The 20988-nt window shown below is 42.1% G+C and overlaps 1 protein-coding gene across 1 annotated transcript in view; it reads left to right on the top strand.

Moving 5' to 3' along the window:
• Positions 1-558: 558 nt before the first annotated feature.
• The window catches only part of kif26aa (kinesin family member 26Aa), a 73378-nt gene continuing 52948 nt past the window's right edge, over positions 559-20988 (top strand). Inside the window, 2 exon segments of the mRNA XM_041805814.1 lie at positions 559-910; positions 4647-4707. Of these exon segments, the coding sequence (XP_041661748.1) occupies positions 559-910; positions 4647-4707 (413 nt within the window).

Genomic DNA, 20988 nt, shown 5'->3' with positions numbered 1-20988 from the left:
GATAGGACAGTGGATAGATTTGGAAATTGAGAGAAAAAAGAGGGAATGTCATGTGCGAAACAATCAGCAGGTCTGCCTCTGATCCCCAAGACTTTTGAGGAATGTTTATTATTTTTCTATTTATTTACAGTTCAGTGAAAAAGCATTTGCCCTCTTCCTAATTTATTTTTTGTGTGTATTTGTCACTCTTAAATGTTTCAGATTATTAAACTAAGGTTGACATTAGACAAAGATAACACATGTGCATTTTTAATAACATTTTAAACTGAAATACAGACACTTCTTATAAAGTCAGGGACCAGTGGCATTGTGACCCTTCACCTCCTCTATCTTTAAAATTAACCGTTAACTCACCAGCATCACATTCAATCTCCCGCCCCGCTCTGTTTTTTTCAGGACCCTGCCTACGCCTCCTTCCTCCTCAGTAAGCTGCAGCGCCTCCACTGGCCTCGCCCAGGTCGCCATGCCTCTCCCGATGCTCGCTGTGACGTCTGTGGTGCCTCCTTCCACCAGCTGAGACGCCTCGCTCTACGTCGAGCTCTCGGCATCGGCAGGGAGATGACTCCTCGCCCAGCAGCACCCGCAACCGCCACCCGACCACACCCCCATGTGGCTGCAGAGAGCAGCTGGAGGGGCGACGAGCTCCCGGTGAAGCAGCAAAGATGTTCAGGAGAGGAGCATTTGGAAGACGGGGCTCAGTGGGGATGGGGCGGAGTCCAGAGTACTTACCTGGGTGGGGGCGGAGCCAGAGGACTGGCCACTGTTACCCCCCTCCCTCTGAATGCACAGAACTACCTGGAGGGGCTGTGGAGAGTTTCCTGCAGCAGACCAGAGCAACAGAACGCTACGGTGAGCATAAAGGGACATTAACACCCCATAAAAAATAAATGATAAAAGTGAACCAAAAACAGTATCCTAAGTGAACCAGAATGTAATCATAAACTGGGGCTGCAAGCAGCACTGAAGGAAATTATTACCATATTACATTTTGTATATGAGGTAGCACTAGCTGTCACCACTAGGTGGTAGTATGACAAATCAAAATGCTAAGATACTGAAGTGATCGCTGCTCGACTGATATTTTTATCATGTTAAATTCAAAGACGGTAGGAAGTTCTATGTTAGAGGTGTTAGTGGCCACTTATAATCGACAGGAAAACCATGAAATGAGCATCAGATTGTGTGGAGGGGCAGACCTTAACCCTGTGGACTAGTTCATTTAAATGCACAATCTGTCCTTTGGCAAGAAACACCAAAATTTGACCTTTATCCGTGTGTAGTGCACTTCCTGCTGCCCTTAAAGGAGGATAGCGAGAATAACTTCCTGGGGCCCAGCCAAACCGAGGGGCTCATGTAGGTCAGAAGCATAATTCTTTGTAAAGTTCAGCTGTCATAACCACATCTTATTTTTAACCTGAATGATAACTTCTTATCAAAGTATAATTAAATAATTGTGAAAAGAAATTGGCAAAAGGGCAAAAAGCTGCAAAAGTGGCAAAAAAAAAATAAATAAAAAAAATCGTAAAAATTGTCAACAAAAGAACACCCCCCCCCCCCCAAAAAAAACAACTAAAAAACGTGGTTAAACTGGACCAAAGTGGAAAAATGGCCAAAAAGCAAAAAAAGAGTTGACAAAAGGTGGCAAAAAATAGGTGCAAAAGTTGTAAAAATGTACAAGGAGAGGCAAGGAGAAAGGGTCTTAAAAGGACAACAAGTGGTAAGGAATGAAAAATAGGCAAGAAAATGGCAATAATTGGTAAAAGGGGCAAACATTTTTAAATTAGGGGGAAAATGGTCAAAAAAAAGACAACAGGAAACAAAATAGCTAGCACCAATGCTAGCTAAAAACCAATGATAGCTAGCACCAATGATAGCTAGCACAAATGATAGCTAGCACTAATGATAGCTAGCACAAATGATAGCTAAAAACCAATGATATCTAGCACAAATGATAGCTAAAAACCAATGATATCTAGGAAAATTGATGGCTAAAAACCAATGATAGCTAGCACCTATGATAGCTAGCACCTATGTTTGCTAGCACCAATGATAGCTAGAACCAATGATAGCTAGCACCAATGATAGCTAGCACTAATGATAGCTAGCACCAATAATAGCTAGCACCAATGATAGCCAGCACCTATGATAGCTAGCACTAATGATAGCCAACACCAATAATAGCTAGCACCAATGATAACCAGCACCAATGATAGATAGAACAAATGATAGCTAGCACCAATAATAGCTAGCACCAATGATAGCTAGCACCAATGATAGCCAACACCAATGATAGCTAGCACCTATAATAGCTACAACCAACGATAGCTAGCACCAATGATAGCTAGCACCATTGATAGCTAGCACCTATGATAGCTAGCACCTATGATAGCTAGCACCAATGATAGCTAGCACCTATGATAGCTAGCACCATTGATAGCTAGCACCTATGAATGCTAGCAGCAATGATAGCTAGCAGCAATGATAGCTAGCACCTATGATAGCTAGCAGCAATGATAGCTAGCACCTGTGATAGCCAGCACCAATGTTAGCTAGCACCAATGCTAGCTCCAATGCTAATTATCCAACACATGCCATCATCGATGAATCACAACTACAGAGGGTCCACTCTCTGTGTTTTGAGGGGCCGAGTTGATTCTGTAGCAAGGCCTCCAGTTAGTGATTCTTCTGGTGGAGTAGTACCTGACCTGATAACAAAACAGAACACAGTTCAGGACATCCAGCCGACAACGCCAACTGTCCTCCATAGTTGTTTTTATCGTCTAAAGTCCTGTTTGATCTTGTGAGTTTCTGCCAGACTTCCACTGTGAAACTGTCACTACAAACATCAGGTCTGGTCTCATGGTCTGACCTCGTCTCATGTATTCATTCAGAGGATTATAATGTTAAATTTCAGTTAAATCTGTCCTTATGTCTGCGCTCTCTGATGTTTTTAAAATCAGTGAAGTTGTGAAACCATCACGGACGTTTCCAGCCTTAGAACCTGCAGCTTTCAGAAACATTTTGTCAAATAAAAGCAAACAAACCAAACACCAAACACCCACTAAACCAACCACATCACTTTCTTTAGATCATTTAAATCCACCAACATGAAATGAATCCATGTCCCCATGTTTCCTGGCTCACATTTGTGTCTCGCTGGTTTCGTTCTGGCCGTATGCTCGGCCCGCCCGCAGCTCTCTGTGTAATCCTGTTAGCTGTTAGCAGAGCGTGTCTCAGTGAAACCGCTGAATAATGGACTCCTGGTTACTGCTTCCTGTTCCAAGATAATCCACCATAACCAGGCCACAGATCTCTGCCTAAAGATGAACGGAGAAAAAATAGAGAAAAACATACGAGAAGAGGAGGGAGGATTAGAAAGAGCTGTGTCCTGACAGAACCAGGTCACACACAACAAAAAAAACCCATAAATCAAATTACTGATAATGTGATAGGTCATGGATTCAGATAATTAACTCCTAATCCAACAATTACATTAACATGCATGTGAGTTTTAATGAGTATTTACAGGACAGAACTGAGAAACTGCTGTGTCCTGATTTTTAACACTTAAATTCATGCTAATGAAAGCATGAGGGCTGGTTAGCTACAACTGTGGGTTTACTATTACATACAATGGTATAATTTTACTCTAAAGGACCTGTTGGTAGAGAAAGAACGCTGCAGTTCACACCCTCTGTGCACTAAACAAAAACTTGTGCATAAAAACTTTTTTATAAGTTAAACAGTTAAACTTCTGTTCAAGGTTTGGAAATGAACATTTAAAAGTTAAAAACCGGACTTGAAAAACCTGATTGAAAAAATTTAATAAAGCAGAAGTACCACGCTGGAATTCACTGAGAGCGAGCCATTCTTTCACAAATGTTTGTAGAAACAGTCTGCATGCCTAGGTGCTTGATTTTGTACACCTGTGGACATGGAAGTGATTGGAACACTTAATTTCAATTATTTGGATGGCTGAGTGAATACTTTTGGCAATATAGTGTAGATAACATAGCTATTGTAGCTACAGAGCTAACGTAGCCACAATAAAACGCATTAGTGTTAGATACCAATGTACATGAACGGGGCTGATGTTCCCCTAAATGACTGCAAATTAGCTCATTTAAACCCAGGCCCTCTGTTCTTTAAGGATGCCATATTGTGACTGAGCATTATAGGATGTTTGGATGCCAGTGAACACGTTAATGACCAGAGATAATTAGATAATGACCTCTTCTTACCGAGCTTCCTCTGCATGCTGCTAATGATACTTCGAGCTAAAGGAGCCAGCGGCAGCCATGTTTCCTGCTGCTGCAGCTCCTCTGGGATCTACACAGGCCCGTGGAGAAAGTAATCAGCGTTTAACAAATCAAACAAGCTTAAAGGAGAAAGAGAAGGAGTGAAATGATGATGCAGACAACAACAAAGTGAAACATCAACAGAAAGAAATCCAGATAAACAAGCTTATACTTTCCCTTACATCTGCACCATTATAATGTAGTTTTAATCTCATTTTGATAACAGTCACCTGCATAGAAGCACAGTCATGGTTTTATCTGGCCTATTGTGTCTCGTGTTTCAGGGTTTCACTGCAGAGGAAGATTATGTCACCATGAAGAGATTGTGTCAGGATGTTAAACCAGAAGCTCACAGCATCGCCACGCAGACCAGTCATCCTCCGTCTGCTGCCGCTTCCTTCTTCATCAGGTCAGTGATCGCATCGCTCCTCAGAACTTTAACCTACTCTTTATTCCCATTTTAATAGAATAATTCACATTAAAAACACTGCCCTTTGTGGTGGCAGCTGTTGTGAAGCAATTTGTGTCCAAGGCCAATTTACTGACAGGGATGATAAAGAGTATTGCAATTTGGTGTGATATTGTATTATACAGTCATTGACAAAAGTATTGGCACCCCTGGAATTTTTCCAGAAAATACACCATTTCTCCCAGAAATTGTTGCAATTACAAATGTTTTTGGTATACACGTGTGTTTCCTTTATGTGCATTGGAGCAACACACACACACACACACCCACACACACACACAAAAACAGAAGAAAATAGACAAAATTGACATGATTTTACACAAAACTCAAAAAATGGGCCAGAAAAAATTATTGTCACCCTTCTAAAACTGTGGCTAAATCATTTTATTTCCAGCATGTGATGCTCATTTAAACTCACCTGTGGCAGTAACAGGTGCTGGCAATCTAGAAATCACACCTGAAGCCAGTCAGAATGTCTAAAAGTCGACTCAACCTTTGTGTTGTGTGCCTGTGTGTGTCACACCAAGCATGGAGAAGAGAAAGAAGAGCCCAGAATTGTTTTCAGGACTTAAGAAGCAAAATTGTGGAAAAATATGAACAATCTCAAGGTTAAAGACCATCTCCAGAGATCTTGAGATTCCTTTGTCCACTGTGTGTAATATAATCAAGAAGTTCATAACCATGGAGCTGTGGCTAATCTCCCTGGACGTGGATGAAAGAGAAAAACTGACAAAAGAATGAAACGCAGGATAGTTGGAACGGTGGATAAACATCCTCAGTCATCTTGCACACAAATTCAGGCTGTCCTGCAGACTCAGGGTGCAAAAGTGTCAGCTGGGACCATATGTGGTCATCTGAATGAGATGAAGCACTATGGCAGGAGACCGAGGAGAACCCCACTGCTGACAAAGAGACATAAAAAAGCCAGACTGGAGTTTGCAAAAATGTACCTGAGTAAGCCTCAATCCTTCTGGAGAACATTTTGTGGACAGATGAGACTAAGGTAGAGCTTTTTGGAAAAGCACATCATTCTACTGTTTACAGAAAACAGAATGAGGCGTACAAAGAAAAGAACACAGTACCTACAGTCAGACATGGTGGAGGTTCAAGGATGTTTTAGGGTTATTTTGCTGCCTCTGGCACTGGGTGCCTTGACTGTGTGCAAGGAATCATGAAATCTAAATCATGACGAGGGAGCCCACACCTTTTCAAACACATGGGATGCAGTCCTGGAGAAGGCGTCACATCACCATCATGTGACGCTTCTGACAAAAGCTACAGGAAGTAGCTGAAACATGTCAAGCAGGTAAACAAACTCTCCTGTATGTCTAAAAGAATTGTTACAGTATGAAATCTGGAGACTTTCAAAAGATGTTGGGGTGCAATGTAGGGCCTAGTGTCAGAAAGCTGGGTCTGCGTCAGAGGTCATGGGTGTTCCAGCAGGACAATGACCCCAAACATACCTCAAAAAGCACCAAGAAATGGTTGGACAAAGCGCTGGAGAGTTCTGAAGTGGCCAGCAATGAGTCTGGATCTAAATCCCATTGAACACCTATGGAGAGATCTCAAAACTGCTGTTGAAGAAGCACCCTTCAAATCTGAGAGACCTGGAGCAGCTCACCCAAGAAGAGTGGTCCAAAATTCCTCTTGAGAGGTGTAAGAAGCTTGTTGATGGTTAGAGGAAGTGATTAGTGTCACTTATTTTTTTCCAAGGGTGTGCAACCAAATATTTAGTTGAGGGTGCCAATCATTTTGTCCGGCCCATTTTTTGAGTTTTGTGTAAAATTATGTCAATTTTGATTTTTTTTTTTTCTGTTTTTTTTTTGTGTTGTTCCAATGAACATAAAGGAAATAAACATGTGTATACCAAAAACATTTGTAATTGCAACAATTTCTGGGAGAAATGGTGTATTTTCTGGAAAAATTCCAGGGGTGCCAATACTTTCGTCCATGACTGAATCTGTTCATACTTTACAGATGTTACCTGTGCTTAAAGGATTTTAAAGGAGTTTTACTGCTAGGAAACTTTAAATATAGATTATTTTCACTGAATCTCATGAATGAATCTAAGCGATTTAAAAAAAGTAGTTTCTGCAGTTTCATGAGATCTTCCAGATTCAGTGGTGAGAACCCGTCCTAATGCAAAACCCTCACTCCTCTCTGCGTACAGACCTTAATTGGCAGATTTACTATTTTTATCCACTGTGAGTGGTTGGAGCTGTCAGAGAGCAGCGGAGCAGCGAGGCCTTCAGGGTTCAGAGGGGTTTGACTGTGACAAGGATTTCTGCTCAGTTTGTTTCTCATCTGGATTAATTGCTGCTGAATTACTGATGGTGAGTGAACAGAGACGGCGTGATGTCCGGGGTGTGACTCAAATGATCTACCAGACCTCTGTACGGCGTTGTGACACTGAAATCAGAGTGAGAACATCAGCTGTGCTGCAGAAACCGCCGAATCAACCCACCTGTTCTACTCTCCTCATTATGCAGCAGAGCTGGAAATTAAACGCCCACCATGTGTGCTCAACCTACCTACCAGCCAGGGTAGCATGTACAGAGAGTATAAGGAGTATTCACCTCCTTTTATTGATTTTTTACTATTTCATTAAATTTTTAAATCAATCATGGCCGATAAAATGTGGCTTTTTTGACAGAAAAATCCTCCTTGATATCAAAGTGAAAACAGATTTCTACAAAGTAATGCCAGTTAAATGAAAAAAAAATCTGTAAGCTAGAATAATTTGCTGCATAAATGTTCACCTATTTCAGGTCAGTATTTAGTAGAGTCACCTTTGGCTGCAGTCACAGCTCTGAGTGTGTGTGGATAGATCTCAATCAAGCTCAAACATCTGGACACTGAAATTTTTCTCCATTCTTCTTTACTAAACTGCTCTAGCACTGCACAGGGATCAGGTATGAACAGCCCTTTTCAAGTCCAGACACAAAGTCTCAATCGGATTGAGGTCTGGGCTTTGACTCAGCCTCTCCAGAACATTCACCTTGTTGTCTTTAAACCATTTTGCTACGTTCATCCCCACAGCATGATGCTGCCACCACCGTGCTCCACAGAGGGGATGGTGTGTTTGTGGTGATGTGCAGTGTGTTTTTTGGTCTCATCAGACCAAAGAACTTTCTTCCTCTTGACCGTGGAGTCTCCCACATGCCTTCTGGTGAACTCTAGTCCAGATTGAATCTGAGTTTTCTTCTTCTTTCTTCTTCTTGTCTTTCTCTTTGCCACTCTCCCATAAAGCTCTGACTGGTGAAGAACCCGGCCAACAGTTGTTGTCTGCAGAGTCTCTCCCATCTCAGCTGCTGAAGGTTGGAACTCCTTCAGAGTAGTCAAAGGTGTCTTGGTGGCCTCTCTCACTAGTCTCCTTCTTGCACGCTCACTCAGTTTGTGAGGACAGTTTGATCTAGGCAGGTTTACACATGTAACATTCCCTTCGTGTCAAGATTTTTCATGAAATGGTAAAATGTCTCAGGTTTACAAGATTTGAAAATCATTGTCCCATCTTTTTTGGAATTGGGGTTGTAACTTATTGTTGAGTGCCACTGGAGGATTTTTTTAGTTAGAGTCTGGGTTTCCTTTGTTTCCTCATGGAGTCTGCAGTGCCAACAGAAGGCTCCACATCATTAAAGCAGCTGGTGACATCACACCACCATCAATTATTAACATTCTGTAGAGAGAGCAGGTGAGAGAACACCTGTGAGCTGCTGTAAACCCTCCATAAATACTGAGCTCCGTGAACCTCTGCCCTCCTCCCACTTCTGCTTCTCAAACCCAACTGAAGCTCCGCTGAGGCTCTTCAGATGAGTCTCAGGGTCCGTTTTACCCAGCATTCACTTCAAAGACTTCCCTGCATGCATCTGTGGGTGGGTGGTGAGGGCTGAGGGGAGGCAGTGGAGTCACTCTGCTTTTATCTGAGTATCTTTGAAGGCTCGATTAGCCTGCAGCTCCCTGCAGAGAGCACGCTCACACACTCTGCATGGTTTCATCCCGATATACTTGGTACGTTTACATGCAGTTAGAAAAGGAGCCGACTTAATAGTGGTAACCAGGCTAACTGTGCTAATTTTCTTCCATGCTCTCACACTGGTAGCTCCAGAGGTTTCTGCTTTTTAGAGCAAAAGACCACAGGGATGATGCCATCCTTTAAAGTCTATAAAACGTTCCATCCTTGGTTTTTCCCTGCAGGTCATAGGCTCAGCCCTCTTTCACTCTGAAGCCATGCTGTTGTAACTCCTGGCTCGACATTGTCTTACTGAAATAAGCAAGACAACACAACATTTTGTGCATTTTGACAAGTGACGCCTGCAGATGAGTTATGAAGACCAGACTGGTTCCTGAGCATTTGGCTGAATCTCAATTCTCCCCTTAACCCTCAGTTTGAACCCTGATTCAGACCCAGCACTCACTGGAGGAATTATATACTGTTCTCAACTGGCCAGGGAGTGCCTTCAAAAACCTCAGTAGGAACAGGAAAGTGTTGTGGTGGAGAGGACCGTCTGGGTTCACCCTCTTCGCTTGTTACCACTATGGCCTGACCCCAGATAAGCGGAAGAAGATGGATGAGTTTTACGTAATTAATTTGTGTATAATTTAACAATCAGACTTTAAAGTTTTAACTAATAAATTATATTTTTTATAGTTTTCGTAACCTGACACATCAGATGGATTTCTTTCACACATCCATTTGCGAAAGCTTGAATGGAAAACGTTTGAGAAAAGGCAGAGGCTTTGAAAAAAAAAAACTGTGAGTGTGGTTGGATGAGCGTTATGTCCGTCACATCTCTACGGGCCAATCAGAGCAACAAAGCACTGACGTAGCAGCTATTGAGCTATGAGTGTGCAGCTACCGAGGAATAACGCAAAACTTTCTAACCGGGCCTAAACGGTTCAGATGGGAGCTTTGCAAGATGGATATGCCAGTGAAAAACAAGGAAATGGTAGTATCCATCTGCTTTGCAAGGTTATACTTTTTGGGCTTCTGACCAGGATGCCTCACGGGCGCCCCCTTGGGAAGGTCTCAAGGTATGCCTGGATGGGAGGAGACCTAGAGAAAGACCCAGAATGCGCTGGAGAGATCATATACCTTGTCTGGTCTGGGACGTCTTGGGATCTGCCTGAAAGAGTTGGAAAGTGTTGCTGGGGAGAAGGATGTCTGGGTTGACTTGCTAAGCCTGCTACCACTGCGACCTGGCCTCGGACAAGCAGACGGAGATGGATGGATGGAGTAAATTTCTTACCAGTTCATATGTCTGTGCACTGAACCACTTAGCAGAATGTTTCTTCTCTGCTCTATCAATGTTGTTTGCCACAAATAGTCCAGAATTTCTCAGTATTCTTCCTACAGCAATGACTTGCTTTCGAGTGAAGCAACAGTACCCACTGGAGCAGCCAAGGTCGTAGCGAGTGGCATGTTGTCACCTAGCAAAAGGTTAGCTTCCCTTAACTCGCAAAACCAGCACGGTAGTCAACATTCATTGCTGACATTCTTCCTTGGCCTGTATCGTTGGCTCTTATCTTTGTCCCCATATGGGATTTCTTTGTTGTCAATGAAGTACGCTTTTTCCTCAGCTGAGCTGACTTTAATACAACATCTTTGTACGTTAAAACATGGCTCACACGGTGGTAACAACTTCCACCCTTCAGGCCGCTACACTTCAGGTTACTTACTGTGTGCACCTCACTCTGGTGCCCTCTGTTGGCACTAAGGTGTATTGACATTCCACAGTCACTTCATAACACAAGAGAAGTCCATGAGTGATGACATTTTAGGATTTTATTGAAAATCTGTACATAGTTATGCATTTTTTTATGGCACCAGTTTCAAACCAATACAGCCAAGTAGTCTTCTGAGAAGTATCCGAGACAGTTAGATCAACAGTGTGGTGTCCAAATCAACACAGACAGACACACCGCCATTTATAGGAGTAAGATATTCACCCCACCACCACCCAGTGTGTGCCCATAATGAAATGAGAGTGAATTAGTAAAGACAGGGTGCTTTCAAAGGTGAAAATGAAACCTGATGGCTCTTTATATTTCTGAGAAACAAAGAATATAACAACAAATATCTGACTGTCAAAAAGATGAAGTCAGAGAAACATGAGCCAGAAAACAAAGAAGCTGTTGAACACGGAGAGGATGCAGAGACGGGGAGTTCAGGCGCTCTGCCAGCAGACAGCGAGGAGTCGACAGTTGGAAGTTCAACAGGAGACGGCCGTGTTAACATGAAGCAATGTGAGAACGTTGGCAGACGAGTGGGAGTCATCACAATATGGCAGCCAGAGATGTTTTGCCTCCATCTGTCTGTTTGTGAGGAGAGAAATCCCAGACAAAATGTGAGCGTTACCGCAGAGGAGAAGAAGGAAGAAGAGCAGTTGTTGTACCTCATAACAAGACGGTTTACCACAGCTGGGTATTTACAGGACTTATGTTAAAATATTATAATGATATTACATTAGTCATTTTTGATGCACATGGGTGCTGTAGGAGGGGGGAAGAGGGACTGACTAACCCAGGGCTTCATGGGAGGAAGGGGCCTTTATTGGTGCTGAAAGGAGTCCATGTTTTTAGTTTGGATTTGGCTCGCTATATAAGAGACGATGCTCTAATCTTAATCTGTAATAAAATACACTAGAGCTCTGACATGGTGGTCGCCTTAAGCCGTACGTTCAAATCAGTTTACAGAGTTTTTGCCAGGACTTAAAGAGTTGCTTCAGCTGAAGTCTTTGCTCATCATTAAACTTTAAAGTGTGGTTTAACCCTTCGGGTGCCAGAGTTTTTTCAAGAAAATATTCAATTTTGATATCAAGATTTCAAAAGACTGTAGCTTGAAAGTGGTTAGAGATAAAGGCATACTGTAAATGAGGAAACTCTTCAGTATGACCCAAACTTTGTGATGGGGGTAAATTCACTCATCTAATTTGCATATTCTGACATCACCAGGCAGATTCCACCACCATTGGCTGTGCTTTTTTTCCCCATGGCTTCTACTCTAGGCTTCTACTATGTCTCTGCCTCCGTGGTGTTTGTCATTCCCATTCTCTGTCTCTATTTGCAGTGTTTTGGATGGAAAAAGGCTGTCGACGAACATTTTTAGTCATAGTTTTAGTCGACGAAATTAACACTGGTCTCCAAAACATGCCTGTGAAGTTTGTTGCTGAAAAAAAATCTCGTGCACATGATTTCTGTATCTAGTGCATGCATTTTAGAATCTCGTGTGTGGGTTTTATTCGTATCTCTTGCGAATGAAATAGTATATGTACAACTCGCATGTGAGATACAGAGAAATCACACGCGAGATCCAAATAAAATGTGCGCGCGTGATACTAAATGGCGATTTTGTATCTCGCTTGTGCGTATTAAAAAAATAAACACGTCCATTTCACCTCAGTAGAAAAGTGGAGAAAGAGGGGGTGAAATTTTTTTGATTCTGGGGGGTTTGTGGACAGGCCAGTGGCACATTTTTTATTAGAAAAGCCCGATAAAGTGTATTTTGCATAATATGTGACCATAAACAAGTGACGACTAACGGCTGAGTAGAAACGGTTTGAACTTCTGCAGAGTCTTTCCCCAACAAACCTGAAGTTTATTTTGATCTAATCTGTCATGTCCACGCTGATCAGCTGGCTTAGTTCTGGGATTGTGTGACACACTGAAAACAGATGTTTAAGGGGAGTCCTGGCACTTATACTTACTGTGCTTTACCTTAAATCTTTTAGCGGGTCTTATTTGTAATGGAGGTGTGGTGCAGGGCCTTACATCCTGAAGACCCTCCTGATGAAACCTCTCACTCAGATACCGACACACTTCTCTTGGTTTCAGATTGAAACCTGACGTGAAATCATGTGACTCACATCACTGTCATCTTTGAAATCCAGCTCTGGGAAAAAAGAAGCTTTTAAAACACTTTTAAGGAGCAACAGCTTCTCAGACTTCTCTACCTCGCTGCTCATCTCTGCATCATTTGCCCCGAGCATTTAACACCCCCGTCTCACATCCAGCTCTCAGATAAAGAGTAGCACGGTTGAAATGGTGTGATGGCTTCTGTAGAGCTCAGATTGTCAGTCTGATCGCTGAAAATGAGTGTTGAGGGTTTTAAACTGCAGGGGTGGAGGGTCGATCCCTCCAGCTCAGAAAGGACCCCGCATCACTGCGACAAATAGAAAAAAAGGCCTACAAGCTGCTGCCCCAGTGCCAACATTCATTTAAAAGGAAAAGCCCTGAAGGCATGTGACATGGAAACAGCCAACGGAGCTCCTTCGGTGGGGGCGGTGGCGGCGGGGGCGGTGCCGAGGGTGTCGGGGGTTACTGGAGGTGTTGGCTGGTGTCAGCTGATTTCACAGCGTCTCTGTTTGGAAGCTGCCGAGTTTCAGTTGTAATTATCGCTGACAAACCCCACAGTGGCAAAGTCACCCCCCCCATCTGATATGTATGCATTAGCTGCTGTTCATGGTACAGAGAGCACAGAGGACGGACGGAGAGGAGGGTGGGGTGCCTTTGAACGCAGGCCTTCATCGTGTGTTAATTCATCCTCCTGAGGAAGAGCTCTCTGTGTCTGAGATCATGAGATTATTAAAGTTGAATGTCCTCACACATGAAACGGAGACGCTAAGCCCCCCACATCTACGCTCATCCCACATTCAGCTTCAAAAGCACCAACATGAAGGAGGAACGGAGAGAAGGAGGAGTTGTCCATAATTCAGAGGACAGAGTGAGACTTTGCTGTTTAAACGTGGAGAACATCTCAGTCTACACACAGGCAGGAAAGGGTCTTGGTCCATGACTTTGACCACAAACAATTGAGGAAAAAGTCTCCATCCATGTATAGTTCAGGAATCATCTCAGTTCATGAGAAAGCCAGGGATGATCTCAGTCCACTAAGTCAAAAAGCATCCTGGTCCACAAAAGTCTCAGTCCATGAACAATCGAGGAACTCTCTCTGTATACAAACAAGTCAGAAAACCTGTAAGTTCCAGAGAAAGTCCAGAAACCTCTAAGTCCACAAACCAATCAGGAGATCTCTCAGTCCCCAAACATTAAGGAAACCTCTTGGACCATGAAGATGTCTAACCTTGCAAAGCAGATGGATACGCTGGTTTCTGTGTTTCTCACTGGTGAATCTGTCTTGCAAAACTCCCATCTGAACCGTTTGGGCCCGGTTAGGAAGTGACAGGACCAATCAGTGATGAGGGGCAGTTCTTTCAGGCACGGTGCAGTCATGACGTAAGCAAGCAGCGACAAGAAGCCAGTGAAATTATGGTGGAAGACATTAACGTGGATGCTGCTAAAGCGCCAGTTTTATCAGAACTTGACGACATTTTTTTGTTAAAAGAAGAACAAAGAAAAGCAGTGAGTTTTTTCTTTTCAAAAATGATAAAAGTTGTGTACTGACATGTCTACAGTCACCATGGTTCACGTTATGCAGTTCTCTATGGAGTTTACTCCGCGGTAGCGGCTACGTCACGTGTTTTGCTGCTCTGATTGGCAGAGACAGACAGAATGTTCATCCAATCACCCTCTGAGTTTTTTGTCAAAGGCTCTGCCCTTTCCCAAACGCAGTATATGAGTGGTTTTCCAGATAGATGAGTGAAACAAATCCATCTGGCGTGTCAGGTTAGAAGAAGTCAGAAAACCTGTAAGCTCCAGAGAAGGTCAACCTCTAAGTCCCCGAACAATTCAGGAGACCTCTCAGTTCAAAAAGTCAGGAATCACTCAGTCCAGGAACATTTCAGGAAATCTGTTGGATCATGAAAAAGTCAGGATGTTCATGAAAAAGTTGTCAACCACCAATATGGTGCAACTGTCCGGGTTATTATACTAGAGCAGGGGTGTCAAACTCAAGGCCCAGGGACCAAATCCGGCCAGTGAAACAGTTAAATTGGCCCGCAAGATGGTCTGATATTTCTGTTCTAACTGTCCCATCAGTCTGAGGTCTGCAGACTTCCTCAAGTATAAAAATGTGAACTTATCCTTTATGATTTAAGAAATCCTTGTTAAGTCATAAAATCTGAAAAAGTAAGGAGTAAAAATATTTAGATAAAAAGTCAGGAATGTGGGAAAAGAAATTAATTTGTGTTTTGATTTCATATTTCCAATTTAGCATCTCACAAGCAGGACTCAAACTTAGGATTTTGACTTTTTATTTCATACTTTGAGCCTTTCAACTCATAATTTTGACCTCTTATATAATATTCTGAGCTTTAAGATTCATAATTTTAAATTTCAAGTTATATTTTGACCTTTTTAACTAATTATCATTTATTTCATGTCATATTTTCTACTCCTAACTTTGACTTCATAACCCCAGTTTGACCTTTTAGACTCACAATTTTAAAAATTGAATCATTTTGACTTTTAATTTCATGATTAAAAATTTTATTTCATATTTTGACCCTTTAAACTCCTGATTTTGACTTCTTTCTTATTATTTGCCTTTTAAAAACATTATTTTTCAATTTCATGTTTTAACTGTTTTGGTATAATAATTTACTTTTCTCACATTGTGAGCCTTTTAATTTTTTTTTTTAATATTTTTTTAACTTTTTCAATTTCAAAATCAGTGCAAAGGTTTTTTTTCAGATTTAATTACTGGTGTAATGAGGTTGTCAACTAGAGGAAACAGGCGGGAGATTCAGATAAAAGCCCACAATTTCAAAACAAAGAAAAGAATGAAATATTCATAAATAGAGTTTTAAAAATGCCACATTTTGATGGCCACAAACCTGCTCAGTACAAATCATTGTCCCGTGTCGTATTTTACGTCAGCTTATCATAAATGCATTCTTACAGATTCACATGCAAATATGAAAAGTCCAGGACACAAGAAACCATGAAACAAATGATAAAGAAAAGCAGGATATTCTGTTATCACAATGAAAGTCTGTGGATTACAAGTGGCAAACGTTGGTTAAAAGTGGATAAAGGGTTAATAGAGGCAAAAAGAAAAGGTACAAAGAGGCAAACATGGGCAGAACAAAAGGGGGAAAATGGATAAAAAGTGGCAAAATTGTTCTTAATTGGCAAAATGTGTTAAAAGTGGAAATGGGTCAAAAGTGGAAAATGCAGAAAAGAGGATGAAAAGGGTTTAAAGTGGAAAAATGGGTGGAAAATGTGATGAAAAGGGGGGCAAATTTGGTAAAAAAAAATAGTTCAAAGAGGTAAAATGTGTAAAAGTGCTTGAAATGGAAAAAAGTTTCTAATTAAAATGATAACTAGAAAAGCACTCGGAGAGCGCGGACCTCCGCCATTAGCCCTATCTCCCAGTAGTGAAGAACCCTTTAAAAAATTCCTGGATCCGTCCCCATGTGCCCCCCACCACGGCGTTTGCCAATTACTCCCTCCCTGATGGGGTGGAAACACAGTGAGGCTAAGCATTGGTTTCGCTACGGGTGGACTGTCATGGTGAAAGCATTGCCTGCTGGTGCCAACAGATGCACTGACAGTCTCACCCATGGTCTCACTGGATGACTGGAAGTCATGGCAGAGGGTGAATATTCCTCTATTCCTCCCAGCATTGTGAGTATTCTTGCTACAATTCGCTGTCTTTCTCTCTGTTACGCTCCAACTCGTCTCCTCGACTGGGCGTGCGTCTTTCAAACTTTATAAAGTCCAAAACTTTAAATAGAAACACACCCAAAAATGCTGCTGGGATTGAAGTTACTCATGCCCGCCATCTCCTGGTGTAAAGTGGTAACAGCGCAGACCTCCGCCGTTAGCCCTATCTCCCAATAGTACAGAATCCTTTAAAAAATTCTGGATCCAGACAGTGATCCGGATCACTCCCAAAAAAGAATCAGTTCTTCCTTATGCCATTTCTGACTTTTCCTGAACATTTCATCAAAATCTGTCCACAACCTTTTGAGTTATGCTGCAAACTAACAAACAAACTAACAAACCCACCTGATCACATAACCTCCTTGATGGAGGTAAAAACGGGCTGAAAAGGTGGTTAAAAGAGGTTAAAAAGTGGTACAAGGAAAAAACTGGAGCTTCAGGCCACTACAGGATTTTAGGCCTGATTCGAGGCAAGATTTTCCTCCTCTGATGATCAGGCGTATCCCGAGTGGAGGCTCGTTGCAAACGATTATTTGTCTGAATAATTTTCATGTGTCAACATGTTTTCTGCTCTATCAAACGTGTTTGATATTTAAGATTCTAGGTCATAGTGCCTCTGATAGATGACTTCATTGTAGCCAGGATTTCATCCTGATTCTTTTTCTTGTTTTATGTTTTTTTTGCTGCATGTTTAACACCTGCCAGAGCAGCTTATTGTGGAGGAAACCAAGCCGACCGTATTGATAGACAGCAAAATGTCGTCTGTATCAATACTATTGACGGTATTGTTAGACAAAGAGACCGGGGTGGTGGAGTCAGAGCATTAACAGCAGGGTGGTGTGATTGGCATTGAGAAGGACGTAAATGGACCACATGTTTGATAGAATGAGCTGTGATTGGCTGGGAGAGCTGGGAGATGAGCTGGGTGTACGCCGTTTACATCCTGCATGAAGCAACTTCATTAAAAAACAATAAAAAACATCATTCCACAAAAAAACAAAAAACAAAGAAGCAAGTACAAGTCAAAGGACTGAATATCAGTAGATACTCCACTGATTGGAAGCAGATTTGGATGCTATGCCAGGTTCCCCCCTGTACACTGGAGTACAAGCGCTTTGCAATCACTCTAAAATCTGGCCTGACTTCTAAATGACTCCAGAATGAGCTGGAAATCACATTCAACGCTCCATAACTAGGAGAGAGATGATGAAGCCTCATTCATCTTTGTTAAGGACGCTGAGAAACATGGAGAACTTCTGCAGGAATCAATGATTTATAGCACTAAATGAAATTAACCCTGAAAGACTGCCAAATTTTATTTTAAGACCCCAGCTGCCCCCTGAGCTCACTGTAACTCCATTCTAAGATTAAAATGATACCCTGAACGTTTCTACCTCTCCACATGTTCTCTGATAAAACTCCCCCAAAAAGATGAACATTAAATCAAGATCCCCACCCAGTAGGGTCGAGTTCCCCAAAGTGGATCTCTGGCTCTGAGCCCGAGCGTTCTTATCGACTTCTTTGACTGACAGACTGCTATCCAAAAATCTGAGAGCAGACCGACTCCCTGCATCGGAGCGAATGAGCTCCAGAGCTGCAGCAATGCACCAAAACGCCGACCTGCGACACGGGGGCTGATTTACCATGCAGGCTCTGATGTCACTGAAACACAAGTCAGAGCAGTTTCTGACTTTGAGAAGTTTCAGGGATGTAAATCAGACAGCAGAGGAGGGAGAGGAGGGAGTTTAACGTATGAGACGCTTTGATTTTTCTTCATTTAGTCATTAGTGTCTGCTTTACTGAGTTATCCTCAAGTTACACTACACAAACTCCAGTCTAAGCAAGTTTTTTTTTTGTCTGATTCCCCGCCAAAAACATCCCATTATCAAGATCAGGATCAGCTTTAGGGTCCCAAAGAGCAAGAAAGTCGGCTCTTCCCCATACTGCAGCCCCAAAAAAGACAACATTGAACATCATACACACCAGGCATTAAACATAAAACACTGAGCATCAAGATAGATAATAAAGGCACAGTGCAAAACATAAAGACAAATCATAATCTAGTTCATATGCTGCCTTACTGTCACTATGTAAGGCACTCAGAATAAACCACACTCAACAAAAAGGTATTAAACCAAAAAATAACCCTTGTAATATCGTGGTACATCTCTGGTAATTAAGAGCTGATTAGGATGCCTCCTGGTCCGTTCCCTGTGGAGGTTTTCCAGGCACGTCCAACTTGAAGGAGACCCCAGGGTTGACCTAGACCTTGCTGAAGGGATCTGGCCTGGGAATGCCTCAGAATCCCCCAGGAGGAGCTGGAAATGTTAACCTGCCACACCAGATGGATTTGTTTCACACATTCATCTGGAAAACCTCCCATAGAAGGTGTTTGGGAAAGGGCAGAGGCTTTGAAAAAAAAACTTGGAGGGTGATTGGATGAACGTTCTGTCTGTCACATCTTTATGGGCCAATCAGAGCAACAAAACATGTGACGTGGGTGCTATCGAGGTGCGCCACTACCGCGGAGTAAACTCCGTAGAGAGCTGCATAATGCGAACCATGGTGACTGTAGACATGTAAGTACTCGACTTTTGTCGTTTTTGAAAAGAAAAAAACTCACTGCTGTTCTTTGTTCTTCTTTTAACAAAAAAATGTAGTCAAGTTCTGATAAAACTGGCGCTTTAGCAGCATCCACGCTAATCTCTTCCGCCATAATTGCACCGGCCTCTTGCTGCTGCTTGTTTACGTCACGACTCCGCCACACCTGAAAGTCCTGCCCCTCGTCACTGATTGGTCCTGTCATTTTCTAACCGAGCCCAAATGGTTCAGACGGGAGCTTTGCAAGATGGATTCACCAGTGAGAAACACGGAAACAGGCGAATCCATCTGCTTTGCAAGGTTATGAAAATGTTGCTGGGGAGAAGGATGTCTGGGTTGACCTGCTAAGCCTGCTCCCATCACGACCTGACCCCAGATAAGCGGAAGAAAATAGATGGATGAATCCCTGGTAATTAGGTGGTGGTATTTTACCAAGTCGTTTCTAAAATAAAAAGATAATTTTCTATATCACTTGCTTGATATTCCCCAGTAATTTCTTTTTTGTTTTTGGCCTACTGAATTAAAGTGAGTCTTTACTGAATTAATTTCTAGTGTTAATATTAGGCTTAGAGCAGTGGTTCCCAATCTTTTTTTCCTCAGGGCCCCCACCACTCGCATCAAAGAAAGCTAAGCCCCCCTCGGACGCACTCGGAAAAAGTATACATTATTTGAAATTGTTTTCATTAACAAAATCCCGACATAACAGACCTATATAGACTTGTTCTTGACTAAAGATCGATGTCCAAACTATCCATTATTATGACACTGCATTGGGACCACTCTTGGAAAAAAGAAAGACTCATTTCAAGAAAAAAAAATCAGGTTTAAAAAATAATTAATAATAAAAACATTTTTATGACTTTAAAAGCGATTAATGTCCCTGAACCCTGGATAGGAATTTTTAAAATTATAAAGCCCAAAAGTCAAAATCTGACCACTGTTTTCAGTTTGGTTTCTTGTAAATTTTTCACTTTACACTGTTTTAAAATTGGGATTTCAGAACTATTAATTTTTGAGTGTCTTATGTCAATTTAAGTCTTTTTAAATTCTAAAATGTTGAGGTATTTTTCTCGTGAATTCCTGACTTTTGAAACTCTGAAATGTTGTAAATATAAGACTTAATAATCTCAAAAATTTAGATTTTTTTTCCAAACAAATTTTTGAACTTTTTGATTAGAAAGTTACAGATTCTCCTTATATTTTAATCTTTCAGGTTGGCCCCTATACTCCATTGAACATTAAGTTTGTAATCATGATTTTTTTTCAAAATGAACATTGAATTTTGACAATGTCAGAGCAGACAGGGTCCCGCGCACCCCCTGAAATCTTTGCCCCCCCCCCAACAGGTGTCTCTGGGCCCCGGGTTGGGAACGACTGGGTTAGAGGGTTCGGGTTAGGGTTAGGGTAAAATACCACCTAATTTCCAGAGAACAGTCACGACATTAGGGAGGAAGGATAAGGTTAGGAAACATACAGTGACCCAGCGGTTAGGTGGCATCCCATGCGTGGAGCTTGTCTTCCCAGTGATCTATGAACTGTGGCTCCTTTCCCCCAGGTCACTCCAGATTAGAGCCCATAAAGTCAGTCTAAAACAGATACACAGAAAGTCTTCAAACAGGAAGTAAGCCATTTTAATTTTCAAAATAATGCCTCATTTTAGTCATTTCCTGGCTTCAGTTCTCCCTGAACCTTATATTTGGACACTGATGACACATGTAGGTAGAGACTGAGCTGGTCCTGGGTCTGTTTTGGTCTGATCATCACCTCTCTGCAGGCTAACTCTGACAGATCACCTCAGGCGGCTCACCTCACATCGATCGGCGTCTCGTTCACCGGACTGGACTGGATATGGATCTGTGGAGGCTCTCTGATAGATCAGATACTTTCACCCCTCTTCTGCAAAGATGATAGAGTTTTTTATGATATGATGCAGTATTGATCGCCCCTGCTGATATCTCATCACCCATTAAATCATGCTCGCATATTGATTCTCTATTTTAGCCCCAGATAGTAAGGAGCTGTGATCCAGGATCAGAATCTCAGGGAGAAATTTTATAT

This window comes from Cheilinus undulatus, linkage group 14 (genome assembly GCF_018320785.1).
Source record: "Cheilinus undulatus linkage group 14, ASM1832078v1, whole genome shotgun sequence".
NCBI lineage: Eukaryota > Metazoa > Chordata > Actinopteri > Labriformes > Labridae > Cheilinus > Cheilinus undulatus.
The sequence above is the reverse complement of the archived record's forward strand: the minus strand, read 5'-3'. Positions and strand labels throughout refer to the sequence as shown.